This window comes from Carassius auratus, chromosome 45 (genome assembly GCF_003368295.1).
Source record: "Carassius auratus strain Wakin chromosome 45, ASM336829v1, whole genome shotgun sequence".
Taxonomy (NCBI): domain Eukaryota; kingdom Metazoa; phylum Chordata; class Actinopteri; order Cypriniformes; family Cyprinidae; genus Carassius; species Carassius auratus.
In genome coordinates this window covers 16,393,343-16,414,656 of record NC_039287.1, presented here as the reverse complement: position 1 = coordinate 16,414,656, position 21,314 = coordinate 16,393,343, and the positions used below count along the sequence as shown (strand labels likewise).

Genomic DNA, 21,314 nt, shown 5'->3' with positions numbered 1-21,314 from the left:
CCGCTCCGCGCATGCGCAGTCACAGAACGCTTGTGGGCGTTGTAGTCACTAGGCAGAGACCCGCTGCGTCAGTTGACCTCTTAAAAACTACAACTCCCTCAATTCCGCTAATTAAATGCGGCGAGAAGAATTTGTATTATAATCCCGTATTCAAGGGTCAAGGTTTGGGGGAAAAAACTTATTTGCAATTTAAAAAAGCCCCTGTGTAAACAACACCGTCAAAGGAGGACAGGCGTTGTAATTGTGACGGCATCCGAGAGAGCTGACCAGCAGCCTATTTCTGTGCATGGCCGTAAATAATGAGGAAAATTATTATTATTATTTTTTCACTGCGAGCATCGGGCTGTTTACAGTCCATCCTGCCCACACAGTCTAATTACAGCACTTCACCACACATCCATCACCAACACCCTCACACCACAGGTTCTCTATTGAATGGTAATTGGGAATATATATATATATATATATATATATATATATATATATATATATATATATATATATATATATATATATATATATATGGAGTTATGGTGATGTGTGTCATTTAATATCATCTCATGCACTCACAAATAGTATAATTTTTAAGTTAGTAAAATTTAGTAAAATTTTTAAATAAGTTTTAGGTCCCATTTTAATAATAATAATGATGATAATAATAATAATAATAATAATAATAATAATATATTATATTTATTATGCACGTGTGTTTTCCACACGCGCACACACACACACACACACACACACACATATATATATATATATATGTGTGTGTGTGTGTGTGTGTGTGTGTGCGCGTGTGGAAAACATAATGTACATTATTATAATGTACATTACACAGAAGGAAAACAAATGAGTCAAATTTTGTGAAAAGGAAAGAAAACTTTTGTGCAATTGTGTTTGAAATATTTATTTGACAATTTTGACAATTGAATTGGGGGCAAGGAGGCACATACTATTGTTCTTTTTCACATTCCTGGTGTTGTTCAGAGGCATGAAACCGATCCAAGAGATTAGGTTGGGGGTCTGCCAAGAGAAAATGAACTCCTGTCATAACCCACAGGGTGACACACACCTAGAATACTGAAAAACCTGCATCAGTGTTGTGTGTGTCAGTGCAAACCAGACTGCAAAAAAATAGATTTTCTTGCATGCATTCAAGTTCTTGTTTCAAATTGATTTAGAAATTAATTTAATAGCCTTATTTAAAGGGCTCATATAATGCGATTTCAGTTTTTCATTTCTATTTGGAGTCTTGGTGCATAAAAAAGGTCTGTAAAGTTTCACAGACTAATGTCTCAAATCCAAAGAGATATTCTTTATAAAAGTTAAGACTCGTCCACAACCTCCTAAAACGGCTCATTCTAAAATGCCCCCACATCTGTACGTCACTTCATGGGAAGATTTGCATTATGGAACTCAGATGTTCACGCAAATAAACAAGGCTTACCTTTTATTCTCGTTATAGTGTTGTTTTTGCTACCCCATGTTGTATGGATGCTGTGTGTGGATCACCGGATTGGCTTTCACCATAGAGGAGTCCAGCCCTGGGTCGTCACATGTGGTTACTGCAAGCAAAAGAGAACACGACTAGAAATGGTTTACATCACGTTTATAACAGGTTTTAATGTTTATGTCTCGTCGCTCTGGCCGGACAGGGCATCAAAGTATGGTGAGGGGTGTAACATTTCAGTCACATGCTTGAGGTATTCAGCCAATCACAACGCACTGAATAGCTGGCCAATCAGATCACACCTTGCTTTTCAGAACGATGAGCTTTGTAAAAATCAACGTGTTTCAGAAAGGAGAAACAATAATTATGTGGAAAATAATGTGTTTTTTTTTTCTTAAATGCCTTTTAGGCATCATATGACCCCTTTAAGTCTCAAGAATAGTGTCAACACCCCAAAACTTTTCCTTAATAATATTATTATTATGTTTAATTAAAAGTTTTCTGTTTATTTTGTGCCGGAAGGTTTAAAACAACAAAGATACAATACAAAAAGACCTTGTGAATATTTGATCAAGGACATGAAGTCTGGCAGAGAACAGAAACAGCGCTATCAAAGAGAAAGAGAGAGAGAGAGAGAGAAAACAGATGAAAAGGGGATATTTTTAATAACTCTGGGTTATTGTCAAGACTCTTGGCTTTGGGATTTTTAACAGAGCCTTACTATTATTGAACAATTCCCTGTACACCAGGGGGCGCTACATATAAAAGCTTTGACATCTGGAGCACAGGATCAAAAGAACAGAGCATATTCATGTTAGTGAGTTTAATGCAACTTGCTTTTTTAACACGTGTTTACTAGTTTGTGTACAAAAATACACTCAAAAGGAGGCAGTATAAACAAAAGTGTTTTCATTTTACATTCGTCTTTTTGTTTGACTGAAATGACAAATGAAATGTAATTCTTTACATTTTATTTAGAAGGGCAATGCTAATTTACATAATAATAAACAGTTCATTATAAATGGCTAAAGAACCAACAGCTGACCTCTCTACAAAGCACAATTAAAACAATTAATATTCTTAAGTGTTATACTGTTGATATAGAGCCACAGAACAAAAAGGAAAAGGTAATTGCCATTTTTAAACTCCCGATTCTGACTTTTATCATCACACTTCTGAGAAAGAGAACATATTTCGAGATATAAACTCAGAATTAAAGTTAATTTGCATTTTAAATTATACGTTTATAGCCCATTCTGAGGAGTTTGAATTGTAATATATAGTCACCTTTATTTATATAGCACTTTAAACAAAAATATAATTAAACAATATAATATATATATAAAATATAAACTCACAATTGCGAGAAAAAAACAACAGTTGAGATAAAAAGTTAGTTAGTCACAAAACGTTTTTATTATTATTATTTTTTTCTCTTACATCAGTTTAAGTCTTGTCTGAATCTTGTCTCAGCCTGAAAAACATTCAGAATTGTGAGATAAAAAGCTGCAGTTATCTTTTTTCCTTTTATTCTGAGGCAGAAACAGACTTCCATAGTTGAATTTTAAAGGACACAAACATAACAGTGAAAATTCTGCCATTTATTCACCCTCATTCTGTTCCAAAGCCATATGCTGTAAGGCTAATTCTAAGTAAAATAATGACCGAATGTCTATTTTCAGTCAACTATTTCTCTAAAGAGTGTGCAAGGTTTCGGAATGCATCACAACAACAAAAATGAGTCATTTGAGTGCAATGTAGTGAAATGTTTTGTGATTTGTAGACCTAAAGTGCATCAGCAGTCTCATTCATTCCTTCACGTCCACCCACATCTCTATTAAACAACGGACATGGTGCTGTCGGGGTTGACCCTGACAGACCGAGAGCCTTTCCTCAAATCCTGGAGCTGTTTGGCTGGTTTCCCGACTCCCTCCTCAAACCTCTTCTCCACAACAGGAAGCACCGTCTCATGCAGGAACGACGCGTTCTGCAGAATAAAGGCCTTTTTCTCGGCCTCCTGCTCGCAGCGCAGGCTGTAGTCCACGTGCTGCACCGCCACCAGTATGATCTCCCGCAGGCTCTCCAGAAACACCATGTGCAGCTCGGGGAAGTACAGCTTCAGCCCTTCCTCCAGGAAGGCCATCATCTGCTTGGTGAAGGCCACAATGGTGTAGCTCAGGTTGACCCAGCAGTCTTCTCCCGTATACTGGTCGAAACTGCTGATCCCACAGCTGCGCATTTCGTCCTTGAGCTTGGCCAGAGCTTCAGGGGTCATGAGGTTCATCCTACGCCACATCTCCTCGGAGTTACGATGCCTCGTTGCTTCTATGATGATGTCCTTCTGGCTTTGGAGAGCCGCCCTGATGTCTTTCACGAGTAACGATTGTAAAATGAAGGTCAGGTCCAAGCCGATCTCGCTCAGCTGCATGCAGTGCTCGCCGGCGAACTTCACGCACTCCGCAGCGGTGGACAAGCTCTCTTTGCTGTCAAACACCTGCTTGCTGAAGGCATCTACGAACATCTTCATCACCGAGCGAGACCAGACCACGAAGGCGGAGTAGCAGCCAGTGTTGCCTGCGAAATCCGTCTCAAACTCCCTGGCGGTTTCAAGCAGGCTCGTGAAGAAGATGTTGCAGAGCTTTTGGATGTAAAGCAGCGTGGCGCCCTCGATGCGAAGCTGCCGGACGGCGGTTTGGACGGCCGCCGCTCTGTTTCTCAAAAACAGCTCACAGGCCTTCGTGGACTGTCCCAGGCGGACGAGCTGAGAGACGGCGCGCCGTGTGGCTTTCGGTCCTCCACGGAGCGAGCGATCCGGCGAGAGTTCGAACACCAGGACCTCGGTCAGCTGTCGAACACGCTCATCCACCTTCCTCCTCAGCTCCTTCACTCGTGGACTCACCGGCTGCTCCTTCAGATATTCGTTTAGCTTATCCAGAAGATCAACAGCACCCTCGAAGTCTCTCTGAGCGATGCACACGTCAAGGTCTTCTGGAAGCTCCTGGATCCATTCGGGACTCAGATCCACCAGTTCCTCCGAACCCAGAGGCTCGTCCTCGTCAAATGGGTTTGTGGAGACTTCCTGTCTGACCGGCGACGCTGGCACCTCCACTTCCTTTTTGTGTTGGTCTTTTGACACTTTGCTTTTCTTCGTTTCCTCCAGAATCTCCAGCCACTCTTTCTTGATCTTGCTGTTCTCGGCTTTGAAGATGCGGATCTCGGGGAACATGAGGATCTTGAACATGTCTTTCATTGGAGGGTTGTCTTTCACGTTCACAACCGCGAAGCTTTGTAGATCATACAAGGCATTGTATTTGTATTTGACGGCTCCGCGTCTGTTGGGAAGCCAGGTTGCGATGAGCAGGCAGTCGTTCATCAGAAAGGCGTGAACCTTTTGGATCTGTGACATGTTGTCTGCGTCATACTCCAGAAGATCCCCGTTATAGACCAGATATCTGCCCGGGGTTTCCATGATGTTCTTGCATCCCTCCACTTTTTCCAAAAGTGTGGTGAGGGTTCTTTGTTTGACCTCTTCGGTGTCCTTTGGGAAGGCTGCGAGCATCTCTTTGGCCGCTTGGTCTTTATCTGTGGACAGGAGAGACTGTGTAATGCTCTCCATGATGCTCTTCTGCTCAGTGAGAATGTGGCTCAGCTGATACATCTCACTTTCCAGGTAAGAAATCTCCTTGGCTGTCTCAATAAACTGCCTGTAGTTTTTATAAACATTTTTCTTCAGGTTTTGCGCGGTTTCGTCGGCGAGAGTTTGTATTTTCTGACGGTGTTCTTGTAGATCGCGGTCCCCGTCCGACTGCTGAGAGAGCTGCTTCACATACGACTGAGGATCAAAATTAGGGGATTCCAGCAACTTGCGCAAACGGTTCCCGGTGTCTGTCATTTTTAAGATTTTGAAATGTATGGATGAAACACAAATACGAGGATAAGTGTGTGAAAATCAGCTGCAGAGCTGATCGCTTCCTCAACAGGAAACGCTCGTCGCCTCCCCGTGACGTCACATCACATGACGAGCGAACGCTTCAAAATACTGAACATAACAACAAAGAAAGATTCACTCAATTATATGTTTGATTAGTTTAATGTCGTTTGGTGTTGATGTCTATATTATATGCATAATAAGTCAATAAATAAAAAGCTTGATTACAAAAAAAAAAGAAGGATAAACATCCGGTCAGTAACCCTCAAATAAATGTATGTGTGTATGCTATTTATTTATAATGTACAGTACGGTACAGTATAATAACTGTACAACAAGTTTACAAGTTATAAATTAAAAAATATATATATATATATGTCATTATACCCATTTGAGTTAATGATAAATAAATAAAAAATAAGTGACATCTTTTTGATTGCAAGTGTTGAGAGTAAAATTAATGAATTACTTAAAGGAAATATTTGACCATGATGGTTAGTATCCGATATTTGTTCCAATAATGAATGAATAATTAATCATCAAATTACAAATAATTAACAAATGACGAATAAAATGACAAACAAAAAAATAATTATACGATTTGTTGTTGTTTGTGTGCATCTAGCGTCTCTTTCCGCATGCAACGGGTTGTTATTTTTGTAGCGCTGTTTTTATCTGTTTGCATATTGTAACATCCACAAGTCCCACGTGTTGCACTGTTCATGCATATAACGCAACATTATAAAGAAAAACTAGGCTTGCTTGGAAATACATTTCCCAGAATTCCCAACACTGATTTTACGGCCATTTTTTTTTTTTTTTTTATAGGTCTCTGGTGGGAATAGGTTTCTTTCAAAAAATGTATGACCACTGTCACGATTAATGGGTTTATGAGGAGTATTTGTGGATATGTTCGTCCTAAAGCAGACGGAAGATGGATGAAGACTTTTTTACTCGCTCTTCGTTTACAAGAGCAGTCTGATCAGGAGACCGCGACTGATGGAGACTCTCCGTCCAGTAAGAATCGGAAGATTGACTCTGGTCCAGAGACACACTGTCTGTCGTGGATGGCCCTGTAAGAACCACACATCAGATAGAGAGAGACTTTGACCTCATGGTCTGTGATTGACTCCTCAAATGTGCTGGAGTCTGCTCTTATGAGGGACACAAGCCTCCTCTTGTGTTCACTTCGACTCATTGAACCGCTGCTGAAGCTCAGACCCAGCAAAGATCTTGTACAGGTTGCTTACGCATGATCAAAATAGAATCAAATCCACCCCCATTTACTCCTTAAACATATGATTATTTTAGGTCTGAAATGTTTCAGTTTAATTTTTAATAATTTTTTGAATGAAATTAACATTAGAATACCTTTTTTATTATTAGAAAAAAAATTACTGCATACGATACATTAGGCTTCTGACGAATGCTTATTTGTATATCTCTCAGTCATCTTTGTATTGCTTTGCATTATATGTTTTGCCCCCACCAAAAAATATACCACTTATTGGTTCCAGTTTTGATTCATATGCTGTTTAATGCTTGATGATCGCGTTATTTTACATACACAATCGCTTGATTCTTCTTCTTCGCCGTATTTTGACCTAGAGCAGGGATAGGCAAGTTCAGTCCTCGAAAGCCGTAGTACTGCAGAGTTCAGCTCCAACCCTGAAAAAACCCCTCACCTGCTGTTGCTTATAAGCTATAAACTATTATAAGTAATCCTGAAGACACTGACGAGCTTGTTCTGGTGTGTTTGATATCGAGTCAGAAAGTGTATGAATAGACCATCTTTAAGAGCTAAAAAATACTAAATAAAACAAATATTTTGTAGGTGAAAGATGTGAATTTCTACACCACTTTTCTAGAATAGTGATTCTTCAAATAGTGTTCAAAACAGGTGAAATTAAAAATATATATATATTTTCTGTAATTACTATAAGATAGCGACATTCTGTTCAGTGCTGTATGTTCAGTTCAGTGCTCTATGGCAATGATGTTAATGCCAAAATTAATCTGTGCAATTTCTGTAATCAGGAGACAGAACTGCAACCCAACAATTATAGACGTTATACCTACTTAATAATCTTGCATTGTCCCATTGTTGATCAGTGGCTGAAATACATTTTACTTTTGAGGTCGCTGCCCTTTAAGTTTTTGCATATGATGTTTTAGAGGTCATGTATTGCAGGTGGCAGCTCTTGGAAAATAAGTGTACAAGTAGAGATTACAGGTTGTACAAAGGTTTCATGAACACAAACCCTGTCTGCCATTGGTCAAACAAAGAGGTAGTCCCAACACAAACTCATTCCATTGGTTGAGCCAGTGTTGCAATATCAAGCTGCACAAACAAACAAAGAGCCCCACACGGTATGCTTTTCTGGACAACAAGACATCAGAAATCTCATTCAGTGGGAAAAGGTTTATTCTTGGAGGGAAGACAAAGACTTCTGCGCACAAGCAGAGTCAGAGTCCTCCTAAAGCTCACCCCGAATCTCTCGCCTCTCTTCTTGACTCACCGCTTCTTCCAAGACTACAGCCCATTGAGGCAAACTCGTTCAAAAGAGTCAGCTCAGGTGCATCGAATGTTCCCAGCAGGAAGTCTGTTAGTAACACTAATGCCTTCATCAATGTCAGTGGCTCAAAATCAGTGGCTTAAGAGGCAAGCCGAGGTCGGTGCGAGATCACTTCCAGGCCATAGTCCTCAAATCTCCAGAGAGAGGAACCAGTGCGACTGGTTCCTCCAAGCCTGCCATGGATGCTTCAACAGCAAAACCGGCTAAATACAATGGACCATCTTCGTGTAGCGCCTTAGACGGGCAAACTAGCTTGATCAATACCTATGTTATGTAAATGAGAGCGTTTGCATCATGGGGAGAATGCTGGACGTGATTGACCGCTTGGATGAAACTGAGTGAGTGGTTTAAAGCGGCGTCACTCACTGTCCTCGATGTCAGCGGTTCATGTACTGAATTTCGCACGTATTCGGATGTCCTCTGTGGGATTTAGATGTGCTTAGCTTTCTGACGGATCAGGCTTTACAAGGTTGCTTAAATCTCTGTGTCATCAATAACAGCTCTGTCAGGTTAGCATTGATTGGGGCGGAGCTTGTCCCACCTTCTGCATAATCATTTCACATCTACTTTGTGCCCTGGCCCTGGAGGAATGCGCACGTGCAAAAACTAACCCCACCCAGAAATGAGTATTGGGTGTGCAGGTTAAAACCTCCTGATGTGATAATAGTCACGATATATTGTTAAATCACGAGGATTGTTGTGTTTCAGACACAATGCCTGATGACGAGTTCACGCTGCACATGTTACCTGTAGAACTCGCAGATGTTGCTTTTGGCGTGGCTCACTTATAGGCCTGTCAGCGTAACATTGATTTCCCTTCGTAAAAAGAGGCATTGATTTGTTTAGTGTTTGAGACGCTGCAGGCGTCAGTGATGTAATTCGTAATGTATGCATGCCGTTTTAACATGCACTACAGGTTCTCCTGGCAAACCCTGCTGTTACTGCATCATCATCTGTTAGGAGCGAAACTTTGCACTGTTCATTGTTGGCCAACTTAAGGCGCAACTTTTTTGTTTCAAAATGGTTTCATTGACACTCTGTTTTAAGAGAAAATTGAGAATTGTATTAAGTGGTTGTAAATGTTTGTATGTGGATATGTGGAAGTGGATTTTCTATCATGTTTCAAAATTGTGCCTGATTTATTTTTGACTCATTTTGCCTTATGAACTTTTGTAGTTAACTTTGTGGAAATAAATGTTCTATTAAGTATTTCGGTAGCCCTTTGTCTTTGTGAAACACTCTTTTGTTTACATATTTTAATTGAGTTTTACATTGATCATTCTGAAACCTTTTTAACTCTTTCAAAACGAATATGCTAGTTTGTAATTTTAAGAAATTATTGTTACAGAATAAAGTAAACGTGGGAGGGGGGGATATATCCAACCAAAAAAAAAAAAAAAGGTCAGATATATTTGAAAGTTTGGAAGAAACTTGTTCATGAATATTCAATTCGAATCATTTGTCTCTTGGCGAAGTTTAATTTATTTGAACCTGAGTATCGTATTTTTAAAATGCCGTGTCCTGCTTGAGATGCTGCAAAAAGAACAATAGAAAAGTGAAGTGCAGTGCACTAAACTGTACCCCCAAAAATATATGTTTTTTTTTATTTTTTTGTTTTTTTTCTTCTTTTACCTTGAGCACTGCAGGGGTTTTTTAACACTGCACAAGATGCTGCAAAAGACCTGAGAGTCAAACACATCCATGTAGCATGTGTTGACATAGAAAAACAATGGAAAAGCAGCACGGTGGAATAAAAACGCATTCTGTGTGAATGGCCCCTTACAAAACATGTTGAGGTCAAGCTAAATGTAATTTCATTGTGTAAACAATATAACAGGATTGAAATAAGAGCTACAGTTTTTAAAGATTAAGCACTGACTGATTTGTGTGATTTTATCACAGAGGACTGACAGTTTTAGAGTGACACAAACCAACCAATACCACAAACTTTTTTCCACCAAAATAAAAATAAAAAATGACATAAGAGCCGTAAAAAGTGAATTGTTTGGGTCGACATTTTTTTTTTTTGAATTACACAATGTCCTCATGGTCAGATGTTTATCTTACTGCACTCTTCTCAAGAGTCTCCAGCACAGATAACAGTTTCAACCTTAGTGTGCATTTAATTTTTTTTTTGCGTATGAATGTATGTTCATTGGTTGGTAAAGGTGGCCGTGAAGTTTAGCAGCTTTGTCTTGATGTATGTACATGCTGTCTTTGTTCTGGCCTCATGTCAGTGCTTTGTGTCCAGCTGCAGCTGGGTGTGTGTTGTGTCGTTGGGGCGGTCAGTGGCTGCTCGTGGTCACCATCTGCCCGCTGCTGACACCTTTGTTCCGTGTGGGGATTGACCTCACCCGGAGTCAGTTCATCTGACCATATCCTGCCAATGTGCTCTTCAAGCCAAGGTCTGAGCTGCCATTAGAGGACTGTGATCTGGATTTAACCCAGTAATCAAAATACCAATGCTAAAGGACAATATAACAACATGAAACACATTTGTATTTATACAAGTATGTATATGTTTTTTTAACACTTCTTGAAGTGAATATATTTAAAGCATATGTTTATATACAAACATACTTAAAATATACACGTTTTATAATGTTTGAGAGTAGATCACAAAAGCTTTATTTTTTATTATAATTTTCATTTATTTAATCTATTTTCATTCATTCACCTTTTATGTTATGTATTTATTTTACTTTTTGTTTTATTATAATTTAGTTCTTAAAATTATTATCTTTTATTAGCAGGTCAGTACCAATACCAAATGATATTTTGTACATTTAAATGATGAATAGTATTAATGTTTATGTTTTTGAGTATAAAATCTTTGGGCTTTTTATTTATTTATTTTAACAACGTTTATTTAAAGATAATTTTGTTTAGTTTTGTTTTTAAACAGGTCAGTAGCAAATCCAAATATTATACATGTGATTAAAATCTAGGTTACCACACAATAACTTTGTCTGTGCTTTGATCAGATTAAATTCAGATTAAAACATTTTAAGTGTGTGCTGTTTTTTCTTAAAAATCAAAGGTTTTGTTTCTTTGTTTCCAAAGAGGAAGGCAGCAAACCCAAATAATATTATGTATATTTAAAATTATAATAAATTTAATTAAATTGATAACAAAATGGAAAATCTTTGGTCTTTTATTTATCTGTTTTCATTCATTAACTTATGTTTAATTGTTTTTTCTTATTCACTTTGATTATTTTTTTATTGTATTATTATTATTATTTTTTTCCCCTAATATCCCTTTTTTGTTTTTGTTTTACAAACAGGTCAGTAGCAAGTCCAAAAAATGTAGGTTACCAGACAATAGCGCTGGCTGCGCTTTGATCGGAAGAAAAGATTAATTCAGAACTTAATGCTCATGAATATTCAATGACCTCGCTGTCCGTCATTGGCGACCACGCCCAGTCTGCTCTGGGGCTCTTTAAATCGACAGGAAGTGAGAGTTGCAGCCTTACAGAGTATAGTGTTGTTCGGAGTAGCGGCTGTTATATGGATTTTCCGACATCAGGGTGTAAAGGTCTTTAAGAAAAGTACCCCATGCCGTTACTGTCCACTCGTCTGTGAGCAGAGCGTGTTATCTGTGGATGTCAGTATGAATGGTAAGGCTGGGACTGGAGCAGCGGGCGGTGTGCTGGCCTGTATCGAGGGTCTTCCGCCGCTGCCCAAGAGCCTGAGCGGACTGCTCAACTCCAGCGGCGGCTCGTGGAGAGAGATGGAGAGGATGTACGTGAAGAAGACCATGATTCAGGACGACTTGAGCCGAGGAAGGAATAACACGGACAGTCTGCTGGCGAACAAACCAGCAAACCTGGATGCCGCCCTTGCCTTGCTCAGAAAAGAGATGGTAAGAGTGCAGAACAGTGAGCAACAGCTGTTCTCCGACTGCAGGCGTTCATTTAACTTGTCAGTGAATGTGTTTTGAAACCTAGTGACCTTCCTATCTAGTCAACATCTTTGGACAGCGTAGTCACAAATCGAACTCTGGGACTCGAATCGATCGGAAAGTTCGAAAGAAACTGAACGGTCATATGAAAAGAATTGATGCACAGATTTATTCGAATGTTCGCCACTAGTCTGTAATGACCACAAATGATCGCTTAATAATTTGACCGTGACTGTGATCCTGGAAAATGTTTGATTTTTTTTTTTTTAATACTCGTGATTCCCAGTTATAGTAGACTACTATGTTCTGACTCTGCATGTAATGCCCTAATATTATTGTTCTTATTATTATTTGAACACCCCTTTGATTCCCGTTAGAATGTTCCGATTGTACAAGTGATGCCCAAAATATCCGATTCAATGTTTTCAATGTAGGCTACTTGTGATGCACAAAATGCTAGTTTGTGATGCACCAAATTTATCACGTCATTTTTTTTTTTTTTTTTTTTTTTTTTGGAATCTGTAATCCTAAGTGTTTAATTTGAATGTTTAAACACTCATTTAGTCTCCGAGTAGAACCATGTTCGAATCGTTTTTTCTTTTCTTTTTTTTTTTACCTGTGATTAACTAAATTATTCAGTTTCGTACATTCAAAACCTTGCGGTGATGCACCAAAAATTGCTTTGAATGTTTTCAAAGTGAACCTGAACTTAAAATTGTGCTTTTATTTGAATTTTTTAAACGCTTCTGCTTCTCTACAGTGTTCGATTCAAATGTTCCGACTGCGCACGTGATGAACAGTAATTGTTCGATTCCTGTGTTCGGTGCGCACACTCGAAACTCCGCTTAAACATTTAAAAACAACAGGTTGTGTTTTAATCTCTTTTTGAGTATAAAAAATAATATATTTGACTATTTTTGAGTATATTTGAGTACACTTAAACCACCACTGGATAAGGATCAAATAATTACAATATCAGAACAAAGCTAGACCTAAAGAGAAGGTTTGGAATGCAAACACAAAATATACATTATTGATTTCAAAGACAATGTTTTGGGTCCCTTTGTGCATGAGTTGTCCCTGTGATGTTTCCAGAAGCACTCATCAGAGTTTGTTTGCACAGGTGGGTCTGCGGCAGCAGGACATGTCCCTGCTCTGTCAGCTCTGGTCCCTTCACGAGTCCATCCAGGAGTACAAGGGCAGCTGTCAGGACCTCTCCGCTGTGTCCAGTGCGGATGGACCCTACGGGATGGAGAACGGTTATTTCGATGAAGATGAGGAATATTATACCGACTCCGGTACGACGCCAGCCGAGACGCCTGATGGAAACGACACCTCTCCTAAAAACGGGACATCCAAAGACGGCTGGATGCATGAATCGTTCCAAATCACAATCTAAAACACTTGACTTCTTTTCTTCAATGAAAACAAGCTGTGCCATAATTTAGTTTGCTGGCATTGTTTAGTTTTACAGCAGACTCTTTCTATAGTAAATATAATTGACAATTATTATTTATTGTGTAATATGATCCATACAGTAGTATTTTTCCCCTCTGAATTAATCAGCATTGGAAATGTTATAAGATTTTTTTAATAAGGGGAGAAGCATATCATTTCATAATGATGTTTACACTAAATCATGTTAAACTTGTGTTGATGAATTTATAGCATTGGTTTGATACTAAAAAGTCTTATTTCTCTTTGAGCAATTGCTCACTGGGTGCTTGCAGTTTTGTTTTTACTGAAAATATGAATCCTGAATATGCTGGAAATGCTGCCTATTCTTTGCTGAAATGTAATCCAGGGTATAACCAGCACAACGAGCTTGAAACAGCATCACCAAAACAAGACGCAATGTCCCAGTTTACTCATTGCATTATGTATTGTGTAATTTAGTATGAACATGCTATCTAGAAGTAAATCGATATCCAGCTCCATAGCATTTCCCTCTCACCTTATGCAAACCTATTCTAGATCATGTATTGTAGAGGTTTTATTTATTTACTTACAGTGTAATTGCTGCTTGAATTCAGTCTTCCATCGTGCATATCATGGGAGTATTATCATGTCTGTTTTTACTCAAATGTCAAGGTTTCCTGTATTCATAATGTGAGATAATAAACGTTGTTTTTGCAAGTACAAATGGCCATGAAATCCACTAAAAAGATTCAGTGTTTATCATAGCATGCCATAATGTAAGCATTTCACACATATTTTCTTGATGTGTTGGTGAACTGAATGCCTGGATTTCAAAATGTGCACCGTTATGGATCGTCTAATACTGTGATTGAGAACTGATAATCATCAGAGTGTTTCTACTACACGAATATTAATATCCGCAGAGAGAGAATCTCTTCTACCTCTTGTGTGTTTGACGTCTGAAAACTGTTTTCTCACACTAGCAGATACAAACAAGTGGATCTTTTTTTTTTTTTTTATTCCCAGCATTTATAGAAGTCCTGATTCGATTTTAACGCTCTTTTACAATGAATAACTTTCATATTTGGTTCGATTCTGAGTGCAAAACTGAAAAAAAGATCTTGTTATGCAACCTGCAAGGCTTTAGGTGCATCGACTAAAGTCAGCACTGAACTTCACCCATTGTGCCTTGACACACCTCAGCTTTGAATCCAGGTTTTTCTTCCATCTCTGGCCGATGCATTCGTTTTAGTCCCTCTTAATAACAGGAGAAAGTTCCACCCAGAAAATGTGTCCTGATGATCTACTACCCTGCAGTCGTTTATTGCTATGATCCTGCATGGAAATTTCCACTCGAATTTTGTAACTGTTTTGCATACAAAGATGTTAAATGATCTGGTTTAGATGGCGTTGTGTGCTCGACTTGTTTTTGGTCAGTCTGTTCTTGAATGTTTTTCAAAATTGTCAAATGTGTTTATGTGCGATTTGACCTGATAATTGATACAGGAATTATTCGTTTGTTTGTTTTCTCTTGTGTGTGTCAGTGATGCATAATAAAAATAATGTATGGTCCATCTGTATTCTTTTTTTTATGCTTTTTTATGTCACTTTAGAATTTAAGTGTTCAAATTCTTAATTCAATGCAAGTAAAGAGATATTTATTTTAAAAAAACTATAAGCATTTCAGACTGTATGCATTATCACATGACCTTTTTGGTTTAATTACAGTTGTTCATTTTGCATATTTATTGCAATTTTGTATTAAAAATATATGAATGCAGCTGATACTATACTCAGTTTCATCCATCATGCTGGAAATAGAAGGTCAGGTTCATATTATATATTTCACAGGTTCTCATCTTTTCTTACAGCTCATTTTGACAAAAGTATAATGAATCTACTCTCTATAATGCACACTTTGCACGATATGCATATTATAAAGTTGGAACAGCACGCTGTCATATGCTTCTACTGCTGCAGTATTTAGTATGTGCACAATATGCAAATGTTATGCATATGATTTCAGCCTGACCTACATATGCCAAAATCAGCATAGAGCAAGAGCTTACTGTGTGGAATATCCAATAATGCAATGCACTCAAATGCCTAACTTGATTCCTCTCGTTAAATTAAACAGGGTCAGGTGTTGACAATGACTGTGTCCATGTCCATGTCCCAATAGGCTTTTACAATGTTTTGTCCAACCCTTGTACGTTTAGCCTGTATGCTATAGCTATAGTAGCATATCATACTGATCTGAACAGAGCCAGATATGCTCTGCTTTATGTTTGAATAGAGTCCAGAACTAATTGATCTTTAACTAATGAGTCCTTGCCCTGATCTGCCATGAACTAACCCATAATGGGATTATAAATCACAAACTGATATTGAGGATATGAAAAACAGCCGTGAGTGTGGTGTTTTTTAGCACAGCTGATGATATTATGATATGCTAACAGGTGTTACCGTACTGTCTTTAACTTGATATCTCAGTACATTTAATAGGATTGCGTCAATACTGATGCAATTATACACTTTCCTTTAACAAAAGGGATGTTCGTCTTCATTGTTTGCTGTGCTAAATCTCTAAATCTAAATCCACACCTCTGAGTTTGGGCCTAAGCACCTGTTCAGGAGACTGAGCTGGATTACTGTAATCTTTAGTGAATGCGTCCGCGTCACGTTGACCAGGGATTTTCCTGCTCAAACTCCAACAAGTGAAAGACGAGAAGAAGCCATTTCATCTGGAGACATATACACATGAAGACATTTAAAAAAGATAGTTCACCCCAAAAATAAAACAATTCTGCCATCATTTATAGATGATGAAATGTAAATGCTATTGCTCCATTTAAAGCCCATTCCACTAAAACGTTCATGAAAATAATCCATATGAATCAAGAGATGTAATTACTGACTCTGAGACACAATCCAGGATTATTAAAGTGAAACTAAAGCCATAAAACATGTTCATGACTTGAAGTAAAGTAAATGTTTACTAAAATAAATAGTCCTTCTTATATTGAATTTATGCTAAATGTACCCTGATAGCATGTGAAAAACACAACGGGCTACAGTATTCAAAGAATGACTTAAACTAATCGACTTGAATTTTGAGTGGAGCCCAACCTTACATTCTCTACTCATTGGATAATTTCATTTCAGGACTTATTTACTCTTAAACAATACTGACCTGTGTAACAGAGATTCTTCAGACCTGAACCAAACCCTGTGTACGTCAGGAACGACAACAAATACCAAGAGTGTGATCAAGCCCTGAAGATATTTAAAAGCCTGTTCTGGCTTGTGGACGTTCCGCACTGACCTGCGTTTAGTCATGATCTTCACATGACAAAATATGCGGCTTGGATTGAATATTTCCATGCCGTGGACTGGCAACACTTATTTAAATATTATATATGATACACACACACACACACACACACACACGTTTGTTTTAGTGAAAAGTGTGTTCATCCCATAGGCGTAATGGTTTTTATTCTGTACAAACTGTATATTCTATGGCCCTACACCAACCCTACCCCTAACACTCACAGGAAACTTTGTGCATTTTTACTTTCTCAAAAAAACTCATTCTGTATGATTTATAAGAGTTTTGAAAAATGGGGACATGGGTTATGTCCTCATAAGTCACCCTTCTCCTTGTAATACCTGTGTCATACCCATGTCATTATACAGAGTTGTGTCCTGATATGTCACAAAAACGAGAGCACACATACATACTTTTAAACAGTGAATACCAATACAACACTGAATCAAACATATCCTTTATTAACCACAATCTCCCCTTCAGTTACAAAACATTCAGTTTCCCAAAGAGATGCGAGATTTATTCCCTGAGTTTCTTCAGAACAAGTCGCACAAGTTCATACTGAAGGCCCACACTTCACTTTTATGTAACCGGGATTAATGACATCAGCAAGAAAGTCCATACATAAACCATCCAATATAAAACAGATGCCATTCAGATGATTACAGTAAGTGAACATATCGTGTCGACACTAGTCCACAGACATCTGTAGTACATCTTCTCTCAGCAGAGCTAATAGAGGAATCTGACAGATGAGCTCAGGAATGTGAAGCTGCGCCTTCGAAGTCTTCAGAAACACTGGATTTTGTGAATATTGCACAGGCTTGCTCTTATAGACCCGAACTAGTCTTTCTGTGTGAGGAGAATTCACAAGTGAAGACAATTTACTGGTCTTAATGGTGTTAACTTAGTAAAACCAGACATGTTTGAATGAAAAAACAAACCTCATAACCATGTGGTAACTTTAGTAAAGATAAACTATTTGCTCTCTATGACTTAATTTACTTTCACTTGGCATTGCCACTGAATTCCTTTGTAGGGAACATCTTGTAGAAACAACATCTCTGACGTAATGACAGGCATGTCTCTTTACATTCACATCTGAGATTTCACATGTCGATCAGTTTCAGAAATCAAACGTTCTTCGCTAGGAGCAAGGACGGCTTGAATCGTTCACGAAGAACGTTGGGCAGCAGTTCCATGAGCATCCGTTTATCTTCAGGAGAGACAGGTTTGATGTTTACTGTCAAGACGATCCTGAGGTTTCCTGGAGTCTTCTAGACTAGAGCATTGACAGATAGTCTTGTGAACAGACTTGCAGTGTTTTTAAAGCCTGGGCGACCCACGTCTCTAACAGCAGACCACCACACACCGCCAGGAGAGACCGTCGCCGACTGCAGTTCAGAATCACTGGAACATGGGACACACACATTAGGTCCATGATAAAAGAAAAGGGATTTTTTAAAAATTTTTTATACATTTAGCTGACGCTTTTATCCAAAGTGACTAACAGTGCATTCAGGCTATACATGTATTAGCAGTATGTGCAACCCTTCGCGCTGCTAACACAATGCTCTAGCACTGAGCCACAGGAGCACATTATGAAAACAAAAACTTTGATTCTGGACGCGATTAATCTTTTGACAGCACTGCTTTAAACCATGGCTTCTGGCCAAGATACTAATCCATGATCCAAAATAAAATTTCCAGCAGTGAAGAAGTCCATTCTCTCACAACACGAGAGTGTTTTTGCTAATAAATGGAGCTTGATCCGTGCAGATTTCTCTCCTGATTCAGACTCGACGCCTTAGCCACTGAAGCCGTTAAACACATCTTAATGATGGATTTGTTTATTACGTACATGCAGCTTGTGGGTTACTCTTATTACTTGTGGATTTTTATCAGCTGTTTGGACTCTCATTCTGACGGCACCCATTCACTGCAGAGGATCCACTGGTGGTGAGCAAGTGATGGAATGCTACATTTCTCCAAATTTGTTTTGATGAAGAATCAAACTCACCTACTTCTTCGATTTCCTGATCACATTTTAACTTTTGTGTTGTTCCTTTATTTAAAACAAATATGGCATTAACTTGGTACCAGCATACTGGTACTTTTGATATTTCTACAACAGTGCTGGTGTGAGAGAGAGAGAGAGAGAGAGAGAGAGAGAGAGTTTACTTTGGTTCTGTGAGTGAGATGTGGATATTTCACTTTGCCTCTGGGTGTTTATATGAATGAAAGAGTGTGTATGGTTATCTTGCGCTGCCTGTGAGGTGTGTGTTGCTATTCACCTCTTATGGCTTGTGAATTGGAGGTCAGGACGAACAGTCGTATGAGGCTGAAGCAGAGCGGGGAGAAATCGTGCTCCCAGATCACAGCTGGAATAAGCAGCACTTTGCCGTAGCTGGAGAGCAGAAGTGCCTTCAACAGCGCCTTCAGTTCTAAAGAGGAACCGGAGCAGCACTGCGCCATCCACAGAATGAGCAACACACCTGCGCAGAACACGGCCAACTCTACACACACACACACACACACACGGAGCATGCTGTTAGGATGAACTTCTGCACTGGGACATTACTGTAATGACAATCATGCACATTTTCCCCAAAATTCTCATCATGGTATGCATAATATATAATAATAATAATAATAATAATAATAATATAATACAGAAATAAAATGTATATTATATTATGTATAGTATATTATATTAAATTGAAAGTGCATCTTCATCAAGGTAGTACTTGGATGAATCTCATGAAAATCTGTGCAGGACATATTTCGCCCCCACATCAAAATAATAATAAGTTATTCATTTAGCAGACACTTTTATCAAAAGCAATTTAAAACATGAAGAACATTCATGAAAAACAACCAATTTCTTAATACATACACACACACAAACATACGCATACACACAAACATGATCATGTGATCATGTGACACTGAAGACTGAAGGAATGATGCTGAAAATACAGCTGCACATCACATGAATAAATTACAATTTTAAACATATTAAAATAACAAAAATGTATAAATAAAAGAAATAAATGAAATCATTTCACAATATTACTGTCTTTACCATATTTTAGATCAAAAAAATGCTGCCTTAACATAAGAGACTTTCAATAGCATTAAAATATCTAAACTGATCTAACATTAGACCGCAAGCATAAGAGACTTCTTCACTATAAATAAATAAATAAATCTTACCGACCTCAAAATCTTAGTTTATATACTGTAAAAATCTTTATTTATTTATTTATTTATTTTCATGCTTTTTTATTACCCCCTTTAGATTTAGTGATTTTGGAGGGAATAATGACCGAGGCATGTTGTTAGTGAGATTAACCCATAAAACATCATCACCAATGAAAGTGAGCAGTCAGAATGGAGCTTAGAAGATCACAGCGAAGCCACTACAAAAACAGACCTCAAAATACCTTCAAAGAAATGCATAAACTCTACACTTCATCTTTACCCAGCAACTCCATTAGTTCATTTGAATAATTCCATCTAATTAGTCAGTGACCGACTTTGTTAAAAACAGTGATTTACCAAGTGAAGCCAGTGCAAACAGGCAGTAAAACTCCCACTCTTTAGTGTAACGGATGATATCGGCGGGGTCATCGTTGGCCTGGGACCCCTGCAGGAGGGACCAGCGCAGATAGGCCTCACACAGCAGACAGAACACACACAGCTTCCAGTGGATCTAGAGACAGGGTCACATTACAAGACTATTTATGCAGTCTGTATTCTGCACACTGTATACAAACTCTCTGCGTGCGTTTTTCTTTTTCTCAAAAGCAATAAGAAAATGTTTTACTCACATTTATCTCAGTATTGAAGAGGATATGTCTAAAGGCCTGGATTTTGCATAGAGTGGCATCTATCAGAATAATAACTGGATCATATTCGATGTATTTGTCAACTGGCTTCTTGCATGAACTCTGCAAAGGAAAAAAAAAACACACATCGGTTTTAATTTTCAATGACAGTTTATGAATTTCAATTTATGTTAGCCAAAACACTGATTTTATAAATCTGTATATTCATATTTGTTCACTAAATATTTGTTTGGGGTTTTATAACGTACTTACATTTTGCTGAAAGCCATTTAAATAAGCCTATAATACATTTCAAATGCAGATATTTCGTGGAACTAAGCTTTACAGCGTCAGATAATTTTATTTATTTATTGTTTTTTGTTTAGGTAACGTTACTCGCTGTCAATAACAGTAGTTTGCAACGGGACCGTATTTATTTATTTATTTTCCTGAGCAATAATGGTGAAAGTGTTTCATTTTTCGCCAACCAAAACAAGCATAAATACAGAAATAACATAAACTGGAGAGTGACAGCCGAACTTCACTATGTGCATTAGATCAGGCCTAGAGCCTGCTAACCTGAACAGACCGGAGAATTAACGAACTAAACTTGAACTGCTGAACTTTATGATGCACTCACACATATGGTGATCTTCAGTATTCCGTTGCTGTAATCTCGATGCAGCTCGCTTGCATCTTCGTTACACTCGATGCATTTAAAGAGTCGCGGTGCCATTCTCCATAAGATTAAACAGCGTGAAAACACGCCTACTGCTTCCTGAACCTCTAGAAGGGGCGGGGCCTACCAGGCTGCTTACGGGAAATGTAGTTCTTTTCTCCCTCGTCGCCACTGCCGGAAAGAAGGGATTTAGTT

At 38.3% G+C, this 21,314-nt stretch overlaps 3 protein-coding genes across 3 annotated transcripts; 1 reads left to right on the top strand and 2 right to left on the bottom strand.

Annotated features, from left to right (window-relative positions):
- Nucleotides 1–2,261: 2,261 nt before the first annotated feature.
- Nucleotides 2,262–5,480, bottom strand: LOC113063433 (exocyst complex component 8). Its single transcript, XM_026233818.1, has one exon. The coding sequence runs from the start codon at nucleotides 5,343–5,345 to the stop codon at nucleotides 3,291–3,293; it is 2,055 nt and encodes a 684-aa protein (XP_026089603.1). The 5' UTR covers nucleotides 5,346–5,480; the 3' UTR covers nucleotides 2,262–3,290.
- A 5,907-nt stretch (nucleotides 5,481–11,387) lies between these two features.
- Nucleotides 11,388–14,851, top strand: LOC113063432 (protein FAM89A-like). Its single transcript, XM_026233817.1, has 2 exons — nucleotides 11,388–11,821; nucleotides 12,984–14,851. Exons 1-2 carry the CDS (start codon nucleotides 11,570–11,572, stop codon nucleotides 13,257–13,259), a joined length of 528 nt encoding a protein of 175 aa, XP_026089602.1. The 5' UTR covers nucleotides 11,388–11,569; the 3' UTR covers nucleotides 13,260–14,851.
- A 2,199-nt stretch (nucleotides 14,852–17,050) lies between these two features.
- On the bottom strand, nucleotides 17,051–21,291 carry arv1 (ARV1 homolog, fatty acid homeostasis modulator). The gene is made up of 5 exons (XM_026233816.1): nucleotides 21,081–21,291; nucleotides 20,444–20,563; nucleotides 20,172–20,325; nucleotides 18,905–19,126; nucleotides 17,051–18,020 (listed from the first exon to the last, which is right to left on the bottom strand). The coding sequence occupies exons 1-5, from the start codon at nucleotides 21,174–21,176 to the stop codon at nucleotides 17,893–17,895; spliced, it is 720 nt and encodes a 239-aa protein (XP_026089601.1). The 5' UTR covers nucleotides 21,177–21,291; the 3' UTR covers nucleotides 17,051–17,892.
- Between the last annotated feature and the right edge of the window lie 23 nt (nucleotides 21,292–21,314).